Here is a 19,628-nt window from a genome sequence, read left to right on the forward strand (position 1 = left end):
TCAGGAGACAAGTACTTCCGGGGCGTACACCCAACCGGCCCAATGAGTAGAAAGAAAGGCGATCGGAGCCAGGGCGAGACTACAAGTCCCAGAGGGCCCTGCGCGGGCTTCCGGGAAGAGTACTAGGAGTTCTTACCTGCTGGGATTGACGGTGCGTATCCAAATTTGGGAGAATCCAAGGCCGAGAGCTGTTTCCCCGCGGTGCGCTTTTACGGTCATTCCTTTTCTAGATCCTTAACAAAAACCCGGTGAGGTAAGCATTATTATCTCCCCTTTGTAAGCGAGGACATTGCCCAGAGTCACCAGCCCCAAATCTTGACACAGCACTAATAAGTACTGTATTGGAGTCTGAATCCAAGTCCTGAACCAAATAGGGGTTCTTTGTGCTACACTTAGCTCAGTGCTAATTTTTAACCAGCTATTTTGTACTTATTGACTTTTTTTTTTTTTGACAACTTTTTTTGTAGTTCTTTCCAGCTTCACCTAGCTCTCCCACTTATTTGCTGTAAAACTGAAATTATATTTGGGCTTTAATGTCTCCCATTTATAAAATAACTGGAGACCCGGTGCATGGATTCATGCACAGGTGGAATCTGCCGCCCCCTAGACAAACTCGTAGTGGAGGGGACAATTTGCATATTAGCCTTTTATTATATAGGATAATTGCATCTCTCCTGGGGTTGCCGTAAGGATTAAGTAAATTAATACATACACAAAACGCTTAAAATAGACGCTGGCAGTGCTTAATTAATGGGAGTTTTATAGTAAAATGTATTTTTTTCTACACCTATTTTCAGAAAAGGTTCATAGGAAATTAAAAAAATAATAGCCCAAACAACTGGCATCAAGTGCTAATTGCCATCAATATTCATTCTACCCAAATAGAAGAATAGAACAGACTGAGAAATCTCAGAGGGAAAGTAGGGGAGAGTAGGTAGGTGAAAAGAGATCAACCAAAGAACCTGTATGCATATATGCATAACCCATGGACACAGACAATAGGGTGGTGAAGGCCTGAAGTGGGGGCGGGCTAGAAGAAGTTACTATGGGGAGAGAGGGGACATATGTAACACTTTGTACAATAAAGATTTTTTTTTAAGATTATGTTTCTGGGAGAGGTTGAAACTGCAATTAATAGGACAAAAAAAAAAAAAAAAAAAAAAAAGGAAAGAAAATAAACTGCAACTAGATTATCAGAGGAAGTTCTCCTGAGGTCAGGGTCAAGCAAATGTTTCCTGCAAAGATCAGAGAGTAATTAGTTTAGGGTTTTTAGGCTAAGAGGTCTCTGTCCGGTCATACCCTTGTAACACCAAGAACTGTGGCATCAACCAGACATGGAGCGTACTCTACCTCTGTACTTATGGTTATGTAAGATAAAATATATATTCCTTTATTGGTTAAGCCAGTTTTAGCTGGATTTGTTACTTACAGATGAAGATATGATTAACAAACCCCATAATGAAAATATAAGCTCCAAGAGGACAGGAAACTTAGTGAGTACATAAATAAAAGAATAAGTAAAGAAGTGGGTGTGGCTATGTTCCAAAAACTTCATTAACAGCTGGACAGGTCTGGCTAAGCCCTACTTTAGGCAGTGGTTTCAAACTTTTAAGGTTCTTCAGAATCACCTGTAGCACATGTTAAAACACTGGTGGGTAGTCCTCACCTGAGTCTCTGATTCAGTACATCAGGCCTAAGAATTTTAATTCTAAGAAGTTAGGATTGTCAGCCCTAACTGGTTTGGCTCAGTGGAAAGACCGTCGGCCTATGGACTAAAGGGTCTCAGGTTCGATTCCATTCGAGGGCATGTACCTTGGTTGTGTGCGCATCTCCAGTGGGGGGTGTGCAGGAGGCAGCTGGTCGAAGTTTCTCATAGATGTTTCTAGCTTTCTATCCCTCTCCCCTCCTCTCTATTAAAAAAATATATATATATAAAGAATCTGAACACTCAGTTGGTATATGTGAACATGCTCCTACTTCATTCACAAAAAGTTTTTTGCCTAAATTAGATACTTTAAAAATGCATTACTTTCCAACAATTATTTATTTATTATACCCCTATGATGTGTGAGCTGTTTTCTAAACTCCAGAGATAAAGCAAGTTCAAACCTCAACCCTGTCCCTTACGACACAGGACAAGTTATTTTAAAACTTTGGTCCTCAAAAGCAAACAAAAAACCTTTAGTCCTCAGATTCCTCATCTGTAAAATGGTATAACTTGTACTTCCTGGGGTTGTTGGATAATAAATAAAATAACAGCTCTTTCTCCGCCATCAAGGTGCGTGCTTCGCCTCTCCTTCACCATGTCTTCCCACAAGACTTTCAGGATCAAGAGGTTCCTGGCCAAGAAACAAAAGCAGAATCGGCCCATTCCCCAATGGATTCGGATGAAAACTGGTAACAAAATCAGGTACAACTCGAAGAGGAGACATTGGAGAAGAACCAAACTGGGCCTATGAGAACTCACTCATGAGAGATGACTCACATATTTATGCTGTATCCAGGTTGCCTACACCGTTAAATGATTGAAAAGATGCTACTGTCTGGACAGTTGGAGCATTTTAATTGGAGAATTAATGGACTTGTGATTTTACTCCGTTGGTTTTTTCCCCCTCCTGCAATAGGATAGTTCAGTAATAAATGTGTGAGATCTTTTAAAAAATAAAGTAACATATAAGGAGCTTAGCACAGTACTGGTACATGGTAGGGAGTAAAACAGTACTTAAGTATAGTTATTACTATTGAAAATTCAGTGGTTCTCAAAGTGTGGTCCCTGGGCCAATAGCACCAAGGGACCTATGATCTTGTTAAAATGCAAAGTCTCTGGCCCCACCCCAAACCTACTGAAACGGAGCAATGTGTGATTTAACAAGCCCTCCTGGTGATTCTAGTGCATGTTCAAATGTGGAAACAGTGCTAAAGAAAATATAAAGGCTAGGCTGTGTGTTCTAGGGACTAAGACTGTCAAGGCCAATAAGGTACAAATCTTCCCTTTGTTTTCCCCGGACAGCTCTTCATAGGGAATAGGCCTAAGGGTGTTCACCTCTATAAACACACATGTGCACATATTTGTGCACACATGTGCACAACCTATACTGCCTGAAATTCATTAGACATTCAAAATATATTTTTTCATTTTTTTATTAAAGTATTATATGTGTACATATCTTACCATTGCCCTTCCCACCCCCACACATGCCCTCACCCCCGAGTTTTGCATCCATTGGTTATGCTTATATGCATGCATACAAGTCTTTCAGTTGATCTTTTATCTCCCCACATCTCCCTAACCTTCCCACTATAATTTGACAGTCTGTTTGATGCTTTACTGTCTCTGTATCTTTTTGTTCATCAGTTTATAATGTTCTTTATTATCCATAAATGAGTGAGATCATGTGGTATTTTTCTTTCATTGACTGGGTTATTTCACTTAGCATAATGTTCTCCAATTCCATCCAGGTTGCTGCAAATGGCAAGAATTCTTTCTTTTATATGGCAGCATAGTATTCCATTGTGTAGATGTACCATAGTTTTCTGATCCAATCATCTGCTGACTGGCACCTAGGCTGATTTTTTGCTCATTTTGCTCCTTCAATATTTCACTGAATGCCTACTATGAACCAGTGTGTTAAACAGTGAAATTCAAAAACTAAGGAAAGGCTTCCAAAGCCCTGAGTCTGGCACTGATTTTCTGGCTTAGGAAACCACAACAGTGCATTCATCTCAGTGAGGTGCTGGAATGAGCAGGCTCACCCAGAATATCCCAGAGATATTCTGATGGGAAGTGGAAGACAGGCAAGGCAGTAACTCACCAAGGTGGAAACCCTTTCCAGAGGACACACATTTAACTGAGCCCCTACGATGTGCCTACAGAGAGCAGCCTGACTACCTGGAAGCCTCGGCCCCAGAGGCAGCCTGGCAGGAGCTAGTCCCAAGGCCACCAGAAGGAAAGAGAATGGGCATCAGCCAGTGAGGGGCCCTGGCCAGGAAGAGAGACCTCAGTCTGTGTGGGACCTTGAACAGTCTGTTTGCAGCTCTCTCTCTTGTATACCCTGGTCTTGGTTGTGGCCTAGCAGACCAGAGAGCAGAGCCATAGAAAGGAGCCCTGGCAGGAAGCTGAATCAGGCCCAGATATGGGACCTGGGAGGGAAACAAAGCTAAATCCCAGACACAGAGGTGATCCGACAAACCGTAGAACTACCGTGTTTCCCCGAAAATAAGACCTAGCACATGGAAAGATAAGACATCCCCTGAAAATAAGACCTAGCGCAACTTTGGGAGAAAAAATTAATATAAGACACTGTCTTATTTTCGGGGAAATAGGGTATTAACAATCTTCCACTATTCCCACCAGTACCCTTGAACGTGAGTTTGAGAGGTACTAGTTAACCACAGTGAAAAAGTTTCAAATGACTGGAAAGCTGTGCTGAGCTGGGCTAAGATAAACTTAATCTGTCTACTGGGATCATCTGGGCAAGCTTAAAAACAAAACTGAGTTTCGATTGCTGAATCAGGTTGGGACTCAGAGATCTGTCTTATGCTCCCAAATGATCCTTTTTCCACAGACCAGCCTTTGGGACCATTGCATGGCACAGGTTCACACAGGGACCTAAGAAATGCAATGCTTTGCACACCTGGCCAATGAAATTATAAATGATTCTCTTTTGGCTACTAGAAGATAACATTTTAAGGCACAGAAAAATTATTATTTTGGAGCACCCTTCACTAAAGGTTTTGACCTCTGAGAGTGACAAATACTATTGCAGCTGGTTTTATTCTGGGATTTGAGAGAAACAATGCAGAATGCTTACTCAGAACTGGGATTATTAAGCTTTGACTCCCAGTCTTTCAGAAAGAGAAACCAAACCCTTTTTAATACAAAATTTAGCAGTTTAAAAAGCAATTTTGCATCAAGTTAAAAAAAAAACACAAAACACAAATAATGGTCAATGCAGTACTATACATTTCTCACAACCAGTGATTTTCCTGACAACTCACAATTGACTAGTTTTAGCATTAAACACAAATACACACTCTTACACTCATTACACACATTGTAACAGAAATTACCCAACATTTTACACTTCACATCATCCTAGGGTAAAAGAAGAAAGAGCAGGCGAAATGAGTTTGCTTTCAGTCTTGCTCTGCATCAGAAAATGACCACAAAATACCAAGAATCTTTTTGAAATCCACTAGTTCATTCCAGAATGATAGTCATTTTCTGCAAATCACAATAGGGGAAACCCAGAGGTGATAAGTGAAAGTAGGCAAAGTTACAAACTTTATAATGTTAGAACAAGACCTGTGGTTAAAGACACCGTGTAGCATTTTCTATGTTTGCTTGTATTTCTGACAGTGTGGGTCCTTGGTAAAAGCCATCGAGACTCATTTCCTCTTTTCCCTTAGATCTGAGTGTTTCAGACTGCTGGTTGCGATCCATTATTCATTGGGTTGTGAAGTCAATTTAGTGAGTCATACTGCATTACAAGAAGAATAGGAAATTTCACATTACATCAAACAAGTGTATTGTTTCATGGGACATTTTATTTATGTATATGTGTGAGATTGGAATATAATATATGTAGTCTGTTTCTTACTGTGGATTGCATTTTTCTTTTTAATTTTATTTTTTTATTACATTATTATCTGTGTACATATTTTACCATTGCCGCCCCCCACATACATACCCACCCTCCCCAGAGTTTTGTGTCCATTGGTTGTACTTATATGCATGTTTACAAGTCCTTCAGTTGATCTCTTTTCTCCCCTCGATCTCCCTACCCGCCCCACTGTAATTTGACAGTCTGCTTTTTACTTTACTGTCTCTATATCTATCTTTTGGTTCATCAGTTTATAATGTTCTTTATTATCCATAAATGAATGAGGTCATTGTGGTGTTTCTCGTTCATTGACTGGCTTATTTCACTCAGCATGATGTTCTCCAATTCTAGTGGGTTGCATTTTTTAAGTTTAAAAATTACTGTCCTAGGGTGGGTGCGTGGGAAGAGATCAACCAAAAAAACTTTATGCATATATGCATAACCTATGGACACAGGTTATGGGATAGGGTATAAGAAGTCAATGGGAGAAAAAAGGGGACATATGTACTTGCAACAATAAAGTTTTCTTTTTTAAATTACTGTCCTAGCCTTAGCTGGTTCAGTTCAGTGGATAGAGCATTGGCCTGTGGACTGAAGGGTCCCAGGTTTGATTCCGGCCAAGGACACATGCCTGGGTTGCGGGCTTGATTCCTGCCCTAGTAGGGGGTATGCAGGAGGCAGCCAATCAATGATTCTCTCTCATTGATGTTTCTATGTCTCTATCCCTCTCCCTTCCTCTCTGAAATCAATAAAAATATATATATTTTAAAAGTACTGTCTTCGATGATACCTCATCCAAGCTTGAAGATGCAGTTAAGCCAAATGACTCTCTCCTTTACCTCAATGAACATTTTACTTCTTTAAGCATTTCCAGACAAAGTGACCATTAAATCTTTAGACCTCTACCCTTCTCAGCATTAGCTTTTAAGCAACTTTAAAAGCATCTAATTTCTATCCAGTCCTTTTCCAAAGTGCAAAACTACGAAGTCCCATCCCAGTCCTTTCTGAGCCCATCTCTGCAACAGCAGCCATCTACATTCTCTGCCTCAGAGGTTTCTTTAGATTCGGGTCCCCTGCCCACAGGGCCAATGTGGCTCCCAGCTTCTCCCCTATTTCCTACTATTGAAACAAATACTGAGTTATATTTCCTCTGGGGGGGAAAAAAATGTGGGGCAGAATTGTTCTATCCATTTTACTTAAATGGACCAAAGAAACCAAGATAGAGCCAGAAAGAGACTGCTACGACTAAATATTATAGTTTAGGAAAGAAATGAGAACCCATCAACAGATGTCAGTGCCAGATGAGAGCTGCTGGGGAAAGGCAGGCACGGGACCAGCATCATGGGCTCATGGCATAGTACAGGGCACTGGACTCCAAGATTTCATGGGTGGCTTAACGCTTTGCTGTTCCCAATTTGACATTCTTAATTTTATCTTTGAACTTTTAAGTTTATATATATATATATATATATTACATGGCTTTTATTTTTTTATATATATTTTATTGATTTTTTTACAGAGGAAGGGAGAGAGATAGAGAGCTAGAAACGTCGATGAGAGAGAAACATCGACCAGCTGCCTCCTGCACACCCCCCACCGGGGATGTGCCCGCAACCAAGGTACATGCCCTTGACCGGAATCGAACCCGGGACCCCCCAGTCCGCAGACCAATGCTCTACCACTGAGCCAAACCGGTTTCGGCAAGAGAGCTAGAAACATCAATGAGAGAGAAACATCAATGAGAGAGAAACATCGACGAGCTGCCTCCTGCACACCTCCTACTGGGTACATGCCTGCAACCCCGTACATGCACTGACCACTAGGTGGAAGGCACTGACCGGTAGGTGAGCTTGCTGCTGGGGTCAGGCTGATTAGGACTGAGCTATGGGCCCGACATGCCCTGGAGCCTTCTCATGGTCCCTCCCCAGATAGCCAACCTCCCGTCTCTCTCTCTCTGGCCTCAATTGTGCACCAGTGGGGTCCCTTGGCCTGGCCTGCACCCTCTTGCAATCTGGGATCCCTTGGGGGATGTCAGAGAGCTGGTTTCGGCCTAAACCTCCAAGCCAGGCCAAAGGATACAACTGGTGCATGAATTCATGCACCAGGCATCTAGTACAGTAAATTAGGTGACAGTTGAAATGGAGAATAAGCAAGGAATAAGCAGAGTACACATTTTTAAATGAGTCTTATTTCTGATAAATACAAAATCTGGTCTTTGGTTGTCCCTGTATATTGTGTATTGCTTCAACTGTCATAGCAGCTTATTTCATTGTCTACCTGGTGATCATTAATTGTGAGCTATTTGGTTGACCTAAAATTTCAGCAACCTTAGGTTCTCCTTCAGGTTGTTTTAATGGCTAGTGTCCTTATTTTTATAATTAGTTTTACTGGAATACAGCCAGGCCCATTCCTTTACATCAAGCATGTCAAACTCAAAGGCCAACACGGGCCAAAAAAATGAGGCATGTAGCCTGTGGGCCGCGAGTCTGACATGCTTGCTTTACATATTGTGCCTTTCACATTATACATATATAGCAGAGTTGAGTTGATGTGACAGAAACTGTATAGCTCACAAAACCTAAAATATTTACTATCTGGCTACTTACAGAAAAAAAATTGTAGGCTTCTGATCTACAGAGATAAACACAGAAATTAAATAAAACAAACTGAAATGGGCACTAACATATACTATTAGAGTAACTGGTACGTCCTTAATAAAAATACACTTTCATTCAGTAACAAAATCTGAGAAATGAGCCTAATAACCAGAGAAGTACAAAAAAATTTGTGTGGTAGGCTAATAAAAACATTATTTATAATAGCAAAAAGTTAGAAATGCCTGAGGCTCAGAGGTTGAGTGTCAATTTATGAACCAGTAGGTCACAGTTCAATTCCTGGTCAGGACACATGCCTGGGTTGTGGGCTCCATACCCAGTGGGATTTGTGCAGGAGGCAGCCAATCGATTCCCTCTCATCATTGATGTTTCCATCTTTCTCTTCTCCTTTCCCTTCTTCTCTGAAATCAATAAAAATATATTTTAAAAAGTTAGAAGCAATTAACATACCCCAAAAGATATTAAATAATGTTATGTTCATGGAATGGTACAGGTTTATTGAAATATACTCATGAATCTAAAACCTTGACAAAATTCAGTCTTTTGTATTTTACCTTGGCTCCTCTCATTTTACCTCCTACCTTATTTCATAATCACCCAGGCTTTCTTCATTTGCTGCTGGTTAAACCTGTCATCTTGGTGTTAACTGGGGATTTTTCTGGACTTTTATATCTCAACTAGAGGCCTGGTGCACAAAATATGTGCACTAGCGGGGGGGGGGGGGGGGGTGACCCTCAGCCGATTTAGGCCCTATACTTGTGTGATGAGGCCTAAACTGGCAGTTGGATATCCCTCTCACAATTCAGACTGCTGGTTCCCATCCACTCCCCTGCCTGTCCCTGCTTCTGTCTGCCAGCCTGATCACCCCCTAACCACTGCACTGCCGGCCTGGTTGCCCCCAACTGCCCGCCCCTGCCAGCCATCTTGTGCAAGGGTGTGACGGTCAATTTGCATATTACCTCTTTATTAAATAGGATTTCACTCTTGCTGTTTCTTGCCCATAAACATGAGCAAAACACTATGTTTGGGACAAAACAACCAACTATTCTCAACCTATGAACTCTTTAATCTATTTCTCTCTTTTTTTTTTAATATATTTTATTGATTTTTACACAGAGAGGAATTGAGAGTTAGAAACGTCGATGAGAGAGAAACATCAACCAGCTGCCTCTTGCCCACCCCCGACTGGGGATGTGCCCGCAACCAATGTACATGCCCTTGACCGGAATCAAACCCGGGACCTTTCAGTCCGCAGGCCGACACTATCCACTGAGCCAAACCAGTTTCAGCTATTTCTCTCTTTAAAGTGGAACCAAAGTTTATTAAGAGAAGACAGTCTATTTATTTCTTTTAACCAATACCCTTCCAGAAAGGGGGATAGAATCTTACCATACAAACATACTCCCCATTTTTCCACTCACTTCGCCTAAGCTTCTTTGCCCTGCCCTTCCACTTGCGCTAATGATATTTCCACTGTAACTAATGACCAAGTTGTAAATTGAATGGCAATATTTTTTAACTGTAAGGATAGTTTATTAAAACAGTACTGTTACAACTCTAAAATTTTAAACATAATTACTTACTTTAAATTATATACCCTTCTCGTTAGGCGTAAAGAAATTGATCACTACAAAAAGATAAGGCATAATTTTATTACTTTCAACATTTCTTTTCATCACAATGAAAATAAACTAAAGTAATACGTGGCTTTATAAAAATAAATTTTTATTAAAAGCAGTAGAGTCTGAGCAGGAGACAGTACAAAGAGTGTAAACAATGTAAACATCACTACATTCAGCTCAGCCTGATTGAATGCTGAAAGACAACTCTAAATGCTCTATGTGCCCTTACTAGCAAGATACATTAATTCTACTATACACAAAAAACACACTTTAATTTGGTTAGGAAAAGTATTTCATCGAAGTCGGTCCCATCGCCAAATAGTTGAGTCATCACAAACAGCTATGAGAATGCTGCTATCCCTGCTAAAACTGGTTTGTCGAATAGCAGTAACACATTTTTGATGAGTCAGTGTTGTACATCTAGGGAGAAAACATGACAGCAGGTTAAATACTATACATACATAATGTTGTCAATATCTAACTTTTAAACTAGAAAATTATAGCTGCCTCAACTCATATAGAAGGCATTTGAAAACAGAACATACTTTATTAACCTGTTAACCGAGCGGGACCTATAAATACGTCAAACATAAACACTATCAGGAACGGGTAGGACATATGAATACGTCCTTGAAATATATGTTGCGCCCTGAGAGGGACGGTATATATTTTTTGTAATCTTTATAATTATTTGTAAAATTTATAATTTTTTAATTCGATGTTTCCATTTTTTTGTTGGTATTCTTTTCTATTTGTTTGTAATTTTGTATTTTCCTTTGTGCTTTATTTATAAATAAATGAAAAAATATATATTTCATTTATTTTAATTAAGTATAAATAAAAAAAATAATATAAAATTACGTCCACTGGGCGTGACGTACTGACACGTCCTAGTGAAAGAGTATTCGCCCGTTGTACGTTGCATAATTAAAAAGGGAATTCCCCGTTAACAGGTTAAGAGCTCAGTCTCAAATTTTAAAATAATTGGGTATATTTTAAATTCAAGAGGCACCGCATAACTTTTTTTTTTTTTTTATCAAAGTACTTATGAAAAACAATCATTAGGATAAAAAATAAATATTTTAAAGTAGTCTAAGATATGCAAATGTTATAAATGATTTAAAGATGGCATTGTAAGTGTAAGTTACTTCCTCTGTATTTGGTGTAGCAAAAGACAAGATATGGAAGGTAAAAAGAGCGAGGGCATGATAGTATACTTTCTCTAATAGCTACAGTTAATCTCTTGAGTTCTTGGTTTTTATTTTTATTACAGCTTGCCTAAGATCTGCCTGACGGTACTTTTATTTGTGCACTGATCTCTTCTTTAAAATTATATAGTATTTGGAAACAAGAAAAAAAAAAATATGAAGGCAGAAATTATAAATAGGAATTTCTAAATACTTACTTGGCTTTATGAGGATCTTCTACTTCTAAATCCCAGACATAAAGTTTGCCAACCTGATTGCCCAATGCAAGCATCTATATAAATATATTAAAAACAAAAACACCACCATCAAATTATTAAAATAAGCTTTAAAGATTTCAAGCAATCCTAAGACATCTTTCTTATTTTGGAAAAAAAACTCAGCTCCAGCCTCTGACTATGCTCTTGATTACTTTCTTGCATCTTATATTTCTGATTTGTAAGTGGGGCAACTAATACTTTACAGAGGTATCTTAATAAGAAGGCATGTTGCAGATTTATTATGAGCTTTATAATTTACACTATAATACATGTACTCTTTATTCTATCTGTCTTAAAAGAACTAGCAAAAGCTATAGAAAGACCTTCCAAAAACTTTCATATAAATATTCAGGTAACTCATTATCAACAAAATCCTAATACCAAATTTCTTTAAAAATTTAGGAAAATAGTATTTTGTCTCTAACTTTCATGTTTGTTTGTTAAGTTTTCCTGAGGTAAAGACACATAAAAACACTAAGTTTAATCACCAAAACATTAAATTTTAGTAACAGATGTTGTAGAAAATAAACACCTAAATACCACTACTGGCACCTGTCAATTTCATTTATAAGTATTACAGATGGTGTTCAGAGCCACAAGGATAGAATAAGTAATATCAAAGGCCAAAACAATTAATACAGAACATCAAGATAGAGCCTCAAAGAAAACTACAGATGCATAACAGAGAAAACTAAAATTACCACGGCTATAAGTAAAATAATTTCAAAATGTAAAAATTTTGCTACCTTTTGCCAGAAATCCATAGAAAATCTCATGTACCAAATGTCACACATGCTGTAATCAAATCGCCCAAGAATAGTCACATTAGACTCACTGGGCTTAATTTTGTCTATATCATCTTCCATTTTGCCAGGTTTCCAGCACACAATGGCGTTTTCACAAGACTTTAAAAGAGATGAGGGGAAAAAAATTTACTTGTAGAAATGAATTATAAATACTGAAACAAAACTTATCTCTATTATCATTTTAGAACTGACAGCTCATAGAACCTGGTTATCCATCTACTAAGTAAGTGATACACAAATTCAGCTCTTGATACATTAGAATCCAGAGACTTGAAGTATTTTATAGCAAAGGTAAAAATTACATTTAGTAGAATACATAGCTCTTCAATATGACTCCTGCTTTTTACTTCACTAGTTTCATCTTTCCCTATCCAACTGGTTCCCTTTATCTGTTAACTATTAATCCTCATTCCCAGTGTTTGTGCTACATGGTAAGTGCTCAACAGATGTCATAGGAAAGCTAATGAATTCACAAAAAGGGATTTAGAGACCAGATTACCAGTATATATAGAAGGCATAAAAGCAGTGGTTTACTTTTAAGACATTGATATGAGGATAGGATTGAAATAGGCTAAGTTATACCTTTCCTATTGTCTAACTTCAAATCTTTACACACATTCTACTTAAGCAGCAAGTGTAAACAATACAATGGAAAAATATCTGCTTATCAGTGGGCACTACTCAGATTACTGTGTAGGTCTCTGGTTTGCCATTAAGGGACATCTGTCAATCTCTCTGGCCTCTCTTTAATACAGGTACTAAACACCATACATTGTATTTCAACAGGTGTCAGGACTGAAAATTAATGGTGTAGATGAAGTTTCACAGGACACAGCCTACATAATCCCATGTGGCAACCCTGTGGGTGTGACCAGCATTGAAACACTTGAATGGCAGGGCCACAGGAAGATTAGGGTGGGGACAACATTCTTTTTTCCTTCTTTGCCTTTTTCATATTATATAAAATCCTATATATTTTTTTACAAGTTCTTTATTTATTTATTTACAAGTTCTTTACTGTAAAGTACCTAGGATATCACCTACTCTGAACGACTCTTCCCTAAGTGCACAATTTGAGTTGATAGCCTGCAGTTTTCTCAATCATCCTGGCCCAGGCCTACTGAATCAGAATCTCTGGGATAGGAGGCTGAAACAGAAGTGTAAAATAGCTGTTCAAGGGCTTCTTACTGCCTACATTGATAAAAGATCCTAGTGCAGTACCCTCATGGAGAACTAAAGCATAGGGAGGTAAAAAGAATCTATCCATGTTAATGGATGGCTAAAGAGCTTTTTAAAATTACTTTCCTAGGTCTTTGCACCAGATTTACAATCTGTGGGGTAAGGTCTAGGAATCTATTTTCTCCCAATGATTCTGATGCAGAGCTAGATTTGAGACCACTAATATAGTTCATTCAGTTCAGCTTCCCATTTAAAATGCAGAAATCTTTTCCCACCATCTGATTAAATTCTAAGAGCAGAAATTTGACAGCCTTTTTACTTCCAAAATGACAGACTAAATATACTTTCCCTTATTTGCCCCACTACATACAACTTAAAAAAGTCTGAAAAGTAGAGAGGAGGCAGAATGATTAGATATCCTGGGACATGCAGGAAATTTAGCTCCCTAATCTCTGCGCCCCCCCCCCCCTCTCATTTATGTATCTCAGGCAAGATGCTGGAAAAGTCAGCAAATCAATAATTTTAAGGGGTGTAGACAAACAAACAAACAAAACAAAAAAACAATCTCTCAGCCCCCAAAGCCTGCTCTCTACACAAGACCAGGAAATGGCAACCTAGAAAGAGAGAAAATTTTCAAACAAATTATCTAACTACAGCCAAATACAAAAATTACCCCACAAAAAACAAAAAACTCAAATCGTGGACCTGCCCCTGTATGGTCCAGCAAAATTCCAGTGGGAAACCTTTCCCAGGTGATAACTAAGCATCTCAGCACATAATAATCCTAACTAGCTCTGTCCTTCATGATAATGAGGTAACTCTTCCTTCTCTCTGCCTGGGGTATCAGAGGACACCATCTGCAATGTCATTGGAGACCACCTGAGGAGCAGTAATGAGTCCCATTAGCCCCTTCCCCTAGGGTAGTGTCACCTGAGCTACAGTGGAAAGTCTGAACTCCCATCCCAGCAATAATGAAACACCATCACCAAATCAATAAAGTAGAGAACATAAACTTCCCTTGCTACCTGCCAATCATGAAGCAGTGCTCACCTTCCCCAGTTGAAAAATTATCAGAGGAAGCCCGATAAAGAAGATCTAAAAAAAGATCCGCAGGTTGTAACATAATACCCAAAATATCCAGATCTCAATCTCAGCGCTCTCCTTGGAGCATGCCCATGACCTTGGAGCATGCCCATGACCTCTGTCAGACACCTACTTTTTTAAGCTCCTGAGGTCCCCATGGGACTTGGAATCAGAGCAACAGTGGGCAGCAAAACCACTGAACCTGTCTTGTCACCAAGGCCCCTTTTCTAACTTCAGTGAACCAATAGCAGCCCCACCTACACTCTGCTGTTGCTGATTCTACTCTAAATCCTTCCTTTTTATCCACTGTCCCCAGCTTTAATAAGTGTATTCTACAAATAAATAAATGAAACATAAAAGTCTCAACTTTAATGAGAAAACAGATGCCAACCCAGAGACGACATTGTGTTAGAACTATCTGACAAGCATTTTAAAGTAGCCATCATAAAAATGCTTCAATTCAAGAAGTTGAATGAACCCCAAAAAGATAAACTCAAAAGAAATTTGTGTTAAGATACATCATTGTCAAACTTATGGAAATTCAACACAAAGAAAAAAATCCTGACTGCATTTAAAACAGAAAGAACAATTCCAATGATGGTAGATTTCTCATCAGAAATCATGGAAACCAGAAAGAGGAGCCCCACAACTTTTTCAAATATTTAATTAAAGAACTGTAATACAAAATCCTATATACAGTGACTATACATTTAAGGAATGAAGAGGAAATAAGGACATTCTCAGACTATGAAAAATGAAGATAATTTGTCACCAGAAGACCTACCCTAAAAGAATAGCTACAGGAAGTTTTATGAACTGAAAGAAAATGATATTAAGAAGGGTTTTTGAGCATCAAACATTAAGAACAAAAGAAAATGCAAAATGAGTATAAATACAATATTCACCATTCCCTATTGAGTTTTTAAATTATATTTAATGGTTGAAGCAAAATCTGTAATATTATTTGATGTAGTTCTTCATTATAAAGAGAATATTTAAGACACAAGTGGAGGAAAAAGTGAAGTAAAGGAAAGGTTTCTAAACCTAACTTGAAGGGTAAAATGTTGATTTATAGTTAAGTAGACTGATATACAGGTGACCCTTGAACAACAGAGGTTTGAACTGTGCAGGTCTATTGAAAAAAAGTTAATCTTTTCGATCTGCAGGTGAGACTACATATGCAGAAGATCAACTACAGTTACACACAGATTCCTGACTTCACAGAGGTCAGCATCTTCTAAATCACCATGCTGTCCTAGGATCAAATGTATGTATCACAGATATATCTATATATTACTTAAATATCTATATGTCACACACACATATATATCTATATCTATATGTCGTGTGTGTGTATTATATATATATATATATATATATCTCAAAAAAGTTAAACAAAGAAATATACTAAAAAAATACTACACTCCGAGACCATGTGGATTCTGACAACAGAGAGAATTTGACAGGACTACTCCAGCCATGAACACAGAAGAGAAGCCGTCCAGAAATGGAAGACGCTGATGCCGCCTTGCCATAATAGCAGTCAGCAACTGTGCATCACTGCAGGTTGCCCAGGACCAAACCAGAAAGGGTGGGACCTACATTACCACCATTTGTCCACCATCTAGAACTGAAATATCATTGCTGACTTGTACACATAAGGAACTATTTGACATTGAAATTGGGTCTCAAAAGAATTGTTGGCCCAGAAAGAAACTCACTACAGACTGATTCATTTGCCTTTCAGCATAACCATTATTGCTTGTCTGATTTTCGGTACTTCTAAGTGTATTTCCAGTAGGACATGATCTCACTCATCTAGGGGAAATGATGAACAACATAGACTGATAAACAAGAACAGACCCAGAGACAAGGAGGCATGGATCAGACTGTTGGACCTCAAGGGATGGTGGGGATAAAAGGGAGAGATCAACCAAAGGACTTGTGTGCATACATATGAGCCTAACCAGTGGTCAAGGACAACAGGGGGGTGGGGGCATGAGGTGGGATGGGGATGGGGGGATGAAGACAAATATGTGATACCTTAGTCAATAAAGAAATTTAAAAAAACACTACAGACAAATAAAGTCTAAAACATGATCACACAACCTACAGGAATTAGGAGGGGAAAAACCAAGATAAATTAAAAAGGCAGACTTAATGTAATAATTGATATATTAAGGCTCAAATATAAATGGTCTGAATATACCAACTAAAAGTTTGACAGCGTGGATTTAAAAAACATGACGCAAGTATATGCTGCCTGCAAAAAACTCACTTCAGACATAATGATATATGTATATTAAAAGAAGAAAGTTGGAAAAGGATATTCCATGCAAGCACTGATTAAAAAAAAAAGAAAGAAAAAGAAAAATTGACTAAATTACTCCCAAATGAAGAAAAATTCAAAGCAAAGAAAATCACTAGAAAAGGACATTACATAATGATAAAAGGTCAAGCCTTTTATAAGACACATAGCAAAGTGTCTTAAGCACCAACCAACAGAGCTGCAAGATATATAGCTAAAAAGGAAAAAGCCACAATAACAACACTCATCTCTCAATAATAACATGAGTAGAAAAATCAACAAAGATATAAATTCAACCACATCATCAAACAATAGGATCTAAACGATATTTACAGAACACTTCATCCAATAGCAGAATATATATTCTTTTCAAGCTCCCTTAGGACATACCAAAAATAGGGTCATGAAAAATATCTGAAAAAAATGTAAAAGAATCAAAAAAAGAATGTGTTCTGACAGTGAAATCAAACTGGAAATGAAGAACAGAAAGGTAACAAAATGTCTCCCAATACCTGGTAACTAAACAACACAATAAACAGAATTTGTGAAATGCAGCTAAAGCGGTGCTGGTGCAAATTCATTGCACCAAATGCTTAATTAAAAAAGTCTTAAGTCAATAATCTAATCTCTCACCTTACGAAACTAATAAAAGTGCAAAATATACCCACAGCAAATAAAAGTTTTGTGGTTTTTTTGTTTTGTTTTGTTTTTGTTTTTAATGATAAACCCCTAGCAGGACTGACAAAAAGAAAAATTACCAATTTCAGGAATGAAACAGGCTATCACTAGAGACCTTAAAGATACCAAAAGGATAATCAAGGACTACTTCAAACAACTCCATACACATAAATTTTACATTAAATGAGATGGACCAATTCCTCAAACGGCAAAAATTACCACTAAAATTTAACTATTATGAAATAGCTAATTTGAATAGCCCTTTAACTATTAAGGAAATTAAATCTGTATTTTAAAAATTCCCCATCAAAATTTTCTAGACCCAGATGATTTAAGTGGAAAATTCTATCAATCATTCAAAGAATTAACACCAATTCCATATAATCTCTTCAAGAAAACAGTAGGCTAGACTTGCAATTAATTTTATGAAGCCAGTATTCTCGATACCAAAACCTGACAAAAACAGTATAAAAAAGAAAACTTCAGATCAGCATCATACCTCATGAATATAGGCACAAAAATGTTTAACAAAATATTAGCAAAGAGAATTCAACAATTTATAATAAGCATGACCAAATAAGCTTATTCCAGGAATACAAGGCTATATTAAGTCAATGACCAATCAATGCAATGTATTGCATTAACAGACTAAAGAAACCACATGATCATATCAATGGATGCAGAAAAAGCATTTAACAAAAGTCATCACCCATTCATGATAAAACTAAAAAAATCAGGAAAAGGGGACAGTTCTCAACTTGATTGAGAATATCTACAATATATACAGCTAATACACATAATTGTAAATATGTGTATTGAGAATATCTACAATATATACAGCTAATACACATAATTGTAAAAGATTAAATTTTTTCTCCTTTTTAAAAAAAAATATATTTTATTGATTTTTTATAGGGACGAAGGGAGAGAGATAGAGAGCTAGAAACGTCGATGAGAGAGAAACATCAACCAGCTACCTCTTGCACACCCCCTACCGGGGATGTGCCAGCAACCAATGTACATGCCCTCAACTGGAATCGAACCTGGGACCTTTCAGTCCGCAGACCGACGCTCTACCACTGAGCCAAACCGGTTTCGGCAAATTTTTTCTCCTTTCTATCAGAAATAAGTCAAGATATCTGCTCTTAATACTGTTAATCTACATAGTAATGGAAGTCTACTAGTGCAATACTGCAAGAAAAAGAAATAAAAAGCATCCAGATCAGAAAAGAAGATATAAAACTCCCTATTTGCAAATGACAAGATGGTCTATGCAGAAAATCCCAAGATACTAACAAAAACACCCCTAGAGCTAATAAAGTCTAATAGGTACAGAATTCAAAATTAATATGCAAAGATCAACTGTATTTCTACATACTAACAATGAACATATAGAAATCAGAAATACCATTTACTATCACTCAAAAAAAAAGATAAATACATAGGTCTATATCTAACAAAGTGGTATAGAACAAAAGATAATTAAGGTATTAATTCCCTACCAAATTGACAGCAGACAGGTTTAACACAATTCTGAGCAAAATCCCCCCAGCCCCTGCAAATAACCTCTGCAAGATTTTTTATAGGTGTAGACAAGAATCTAAAATGTATAGGAAAGGCAAAGCAACAGAATAACTAAAATAATTTTGAAATGAATAATATGGAAGAAATCACTCTACCCATTCCAAGACTTATTATAGAGCTAGAGTAATCAAAACTATATGTAGTACTGGTAGAGTACTGGAACAAAAAAGAAAAACCAGAAACAGCCTCACACAAGTATGTTCAAACAATGTGACAAAGGTACAGAAGCAATTAAAAGGAGAAAGAATAGTCTTTCAATAAGTGGTACTAAAACAATTGGAAACTTATAGGCAAAAAATAAACTTCTACCTAAACCTTATACAAAAATTAACTTTAAAGGATCATATATTTAATATAAAGCTTTTTGAAGAAAACACGGGAGAAAATCTTTAGGATATATAGCTTGGTAAAGAGCACTTTAAACACATCAAAAGCATGATCCATAAAGTAATTTTTAAAAAAATCAACAAATTGAATTTCATCAAAATTAGAGACATTTGTTCTGCAAAAGACCTTGTTAAGAGGATGAAAAGACAAGCCACAACCTGGAAGAAAATATTTGCAAACTACACATCTGACACAAGGATTCATATTTAGAATATATTTAAGAATTCTCAAAACTCAACAGTAAAAATAAAAACAAAATCCAATCCAATTAGGAAATGAGCAAAGATATGAAGAGACA

General features: G+C 37.5%; 2 protein-coding genes across 4 annotated transcripts in view; one reads left to right on the forward strand and one right to left on the reverse strand.

The window, feature by feature from the left end:
• Positions 1-56: 56 nt before the first annotated feature.
• LOC311628218 (large ribosomal subunit protein eL39) lies at positions 57-2,685 on the forward strand. Of its 2 annotated transcripts, none has more exons than XM_084895237.1 (2): positions 57-151; positions 2,279-2,685. In XM_084895237.1, exon 2 carries the CDS (start codon positions 2,304-2,306, stop codon positions 2,457-2,459), a length of 156 nt encoding a protein of 51 aa, XP_084751363.1. In that variant the 5' UTR covers positions 57-151; positions 2,279-2,303; the 3' UTR covers positions 2,460-2,685. The 2 variants fall into 2 exon arrangements, with proteins under 2 accessions (XP_084751363.1, XP_084751362.1); XM_084895236.1 differs by having other exon boundaries at positions 119-253.
• Positions 2,686-9,922: 7,237 nt separating this feature from the next.
• EED (embryonic ectoderm development) overlaps positions 9,923-19,628 on the reverse strand; it is a 31,513-nt gene continuing 21,807 nt past the window's right edge. For both annotated transcript variants that reach the window (XM_084895221.1, XM_084895222.1), the window contains 3 exons: positions 12,052-12,210; positions 11,246-11,319; positions 9,923-10,260 (listed from right to left, as the gene is read on the reverse strand). In XM_084895221.1, coding sequence (XP_084751347.1) covers positions 10,134-10,260; positions 11,246-11,319; positions 12,052-12,210 — 360 coding nt within the window. In that variant the 3' untranslated portion in view covers positions 9,923-10,133. The remainder of the gene's footprint in view (positions 10,261-11,245; positions 11,320-12,051; positions 12,211-19,628) is intronic.

The sequence above is a fragment of the Pipistrellus hanaki genome (assembly GCF_964339955.1).
Source record: "Pipistrellus hanaki genome assembly, chromosome: 9".
Classification (NCBI taxonomy): Eukaryota; Metazoa; Chordata; class Mammalia; order Chiroptera; family Vespertilionidae; genus Pipistrellus; species Pipistrellus hanaki.

Bases quoted from the DNA above. Each gene is read 5' to 3' on its own strand.
- LOC311628218 (XM_084895237.1), top strand. From the start codon at position 2,304: ATGTCTTCCCACAAGACTTTCAGGATCAAGAGGTTCCTGGCCAAGAAA.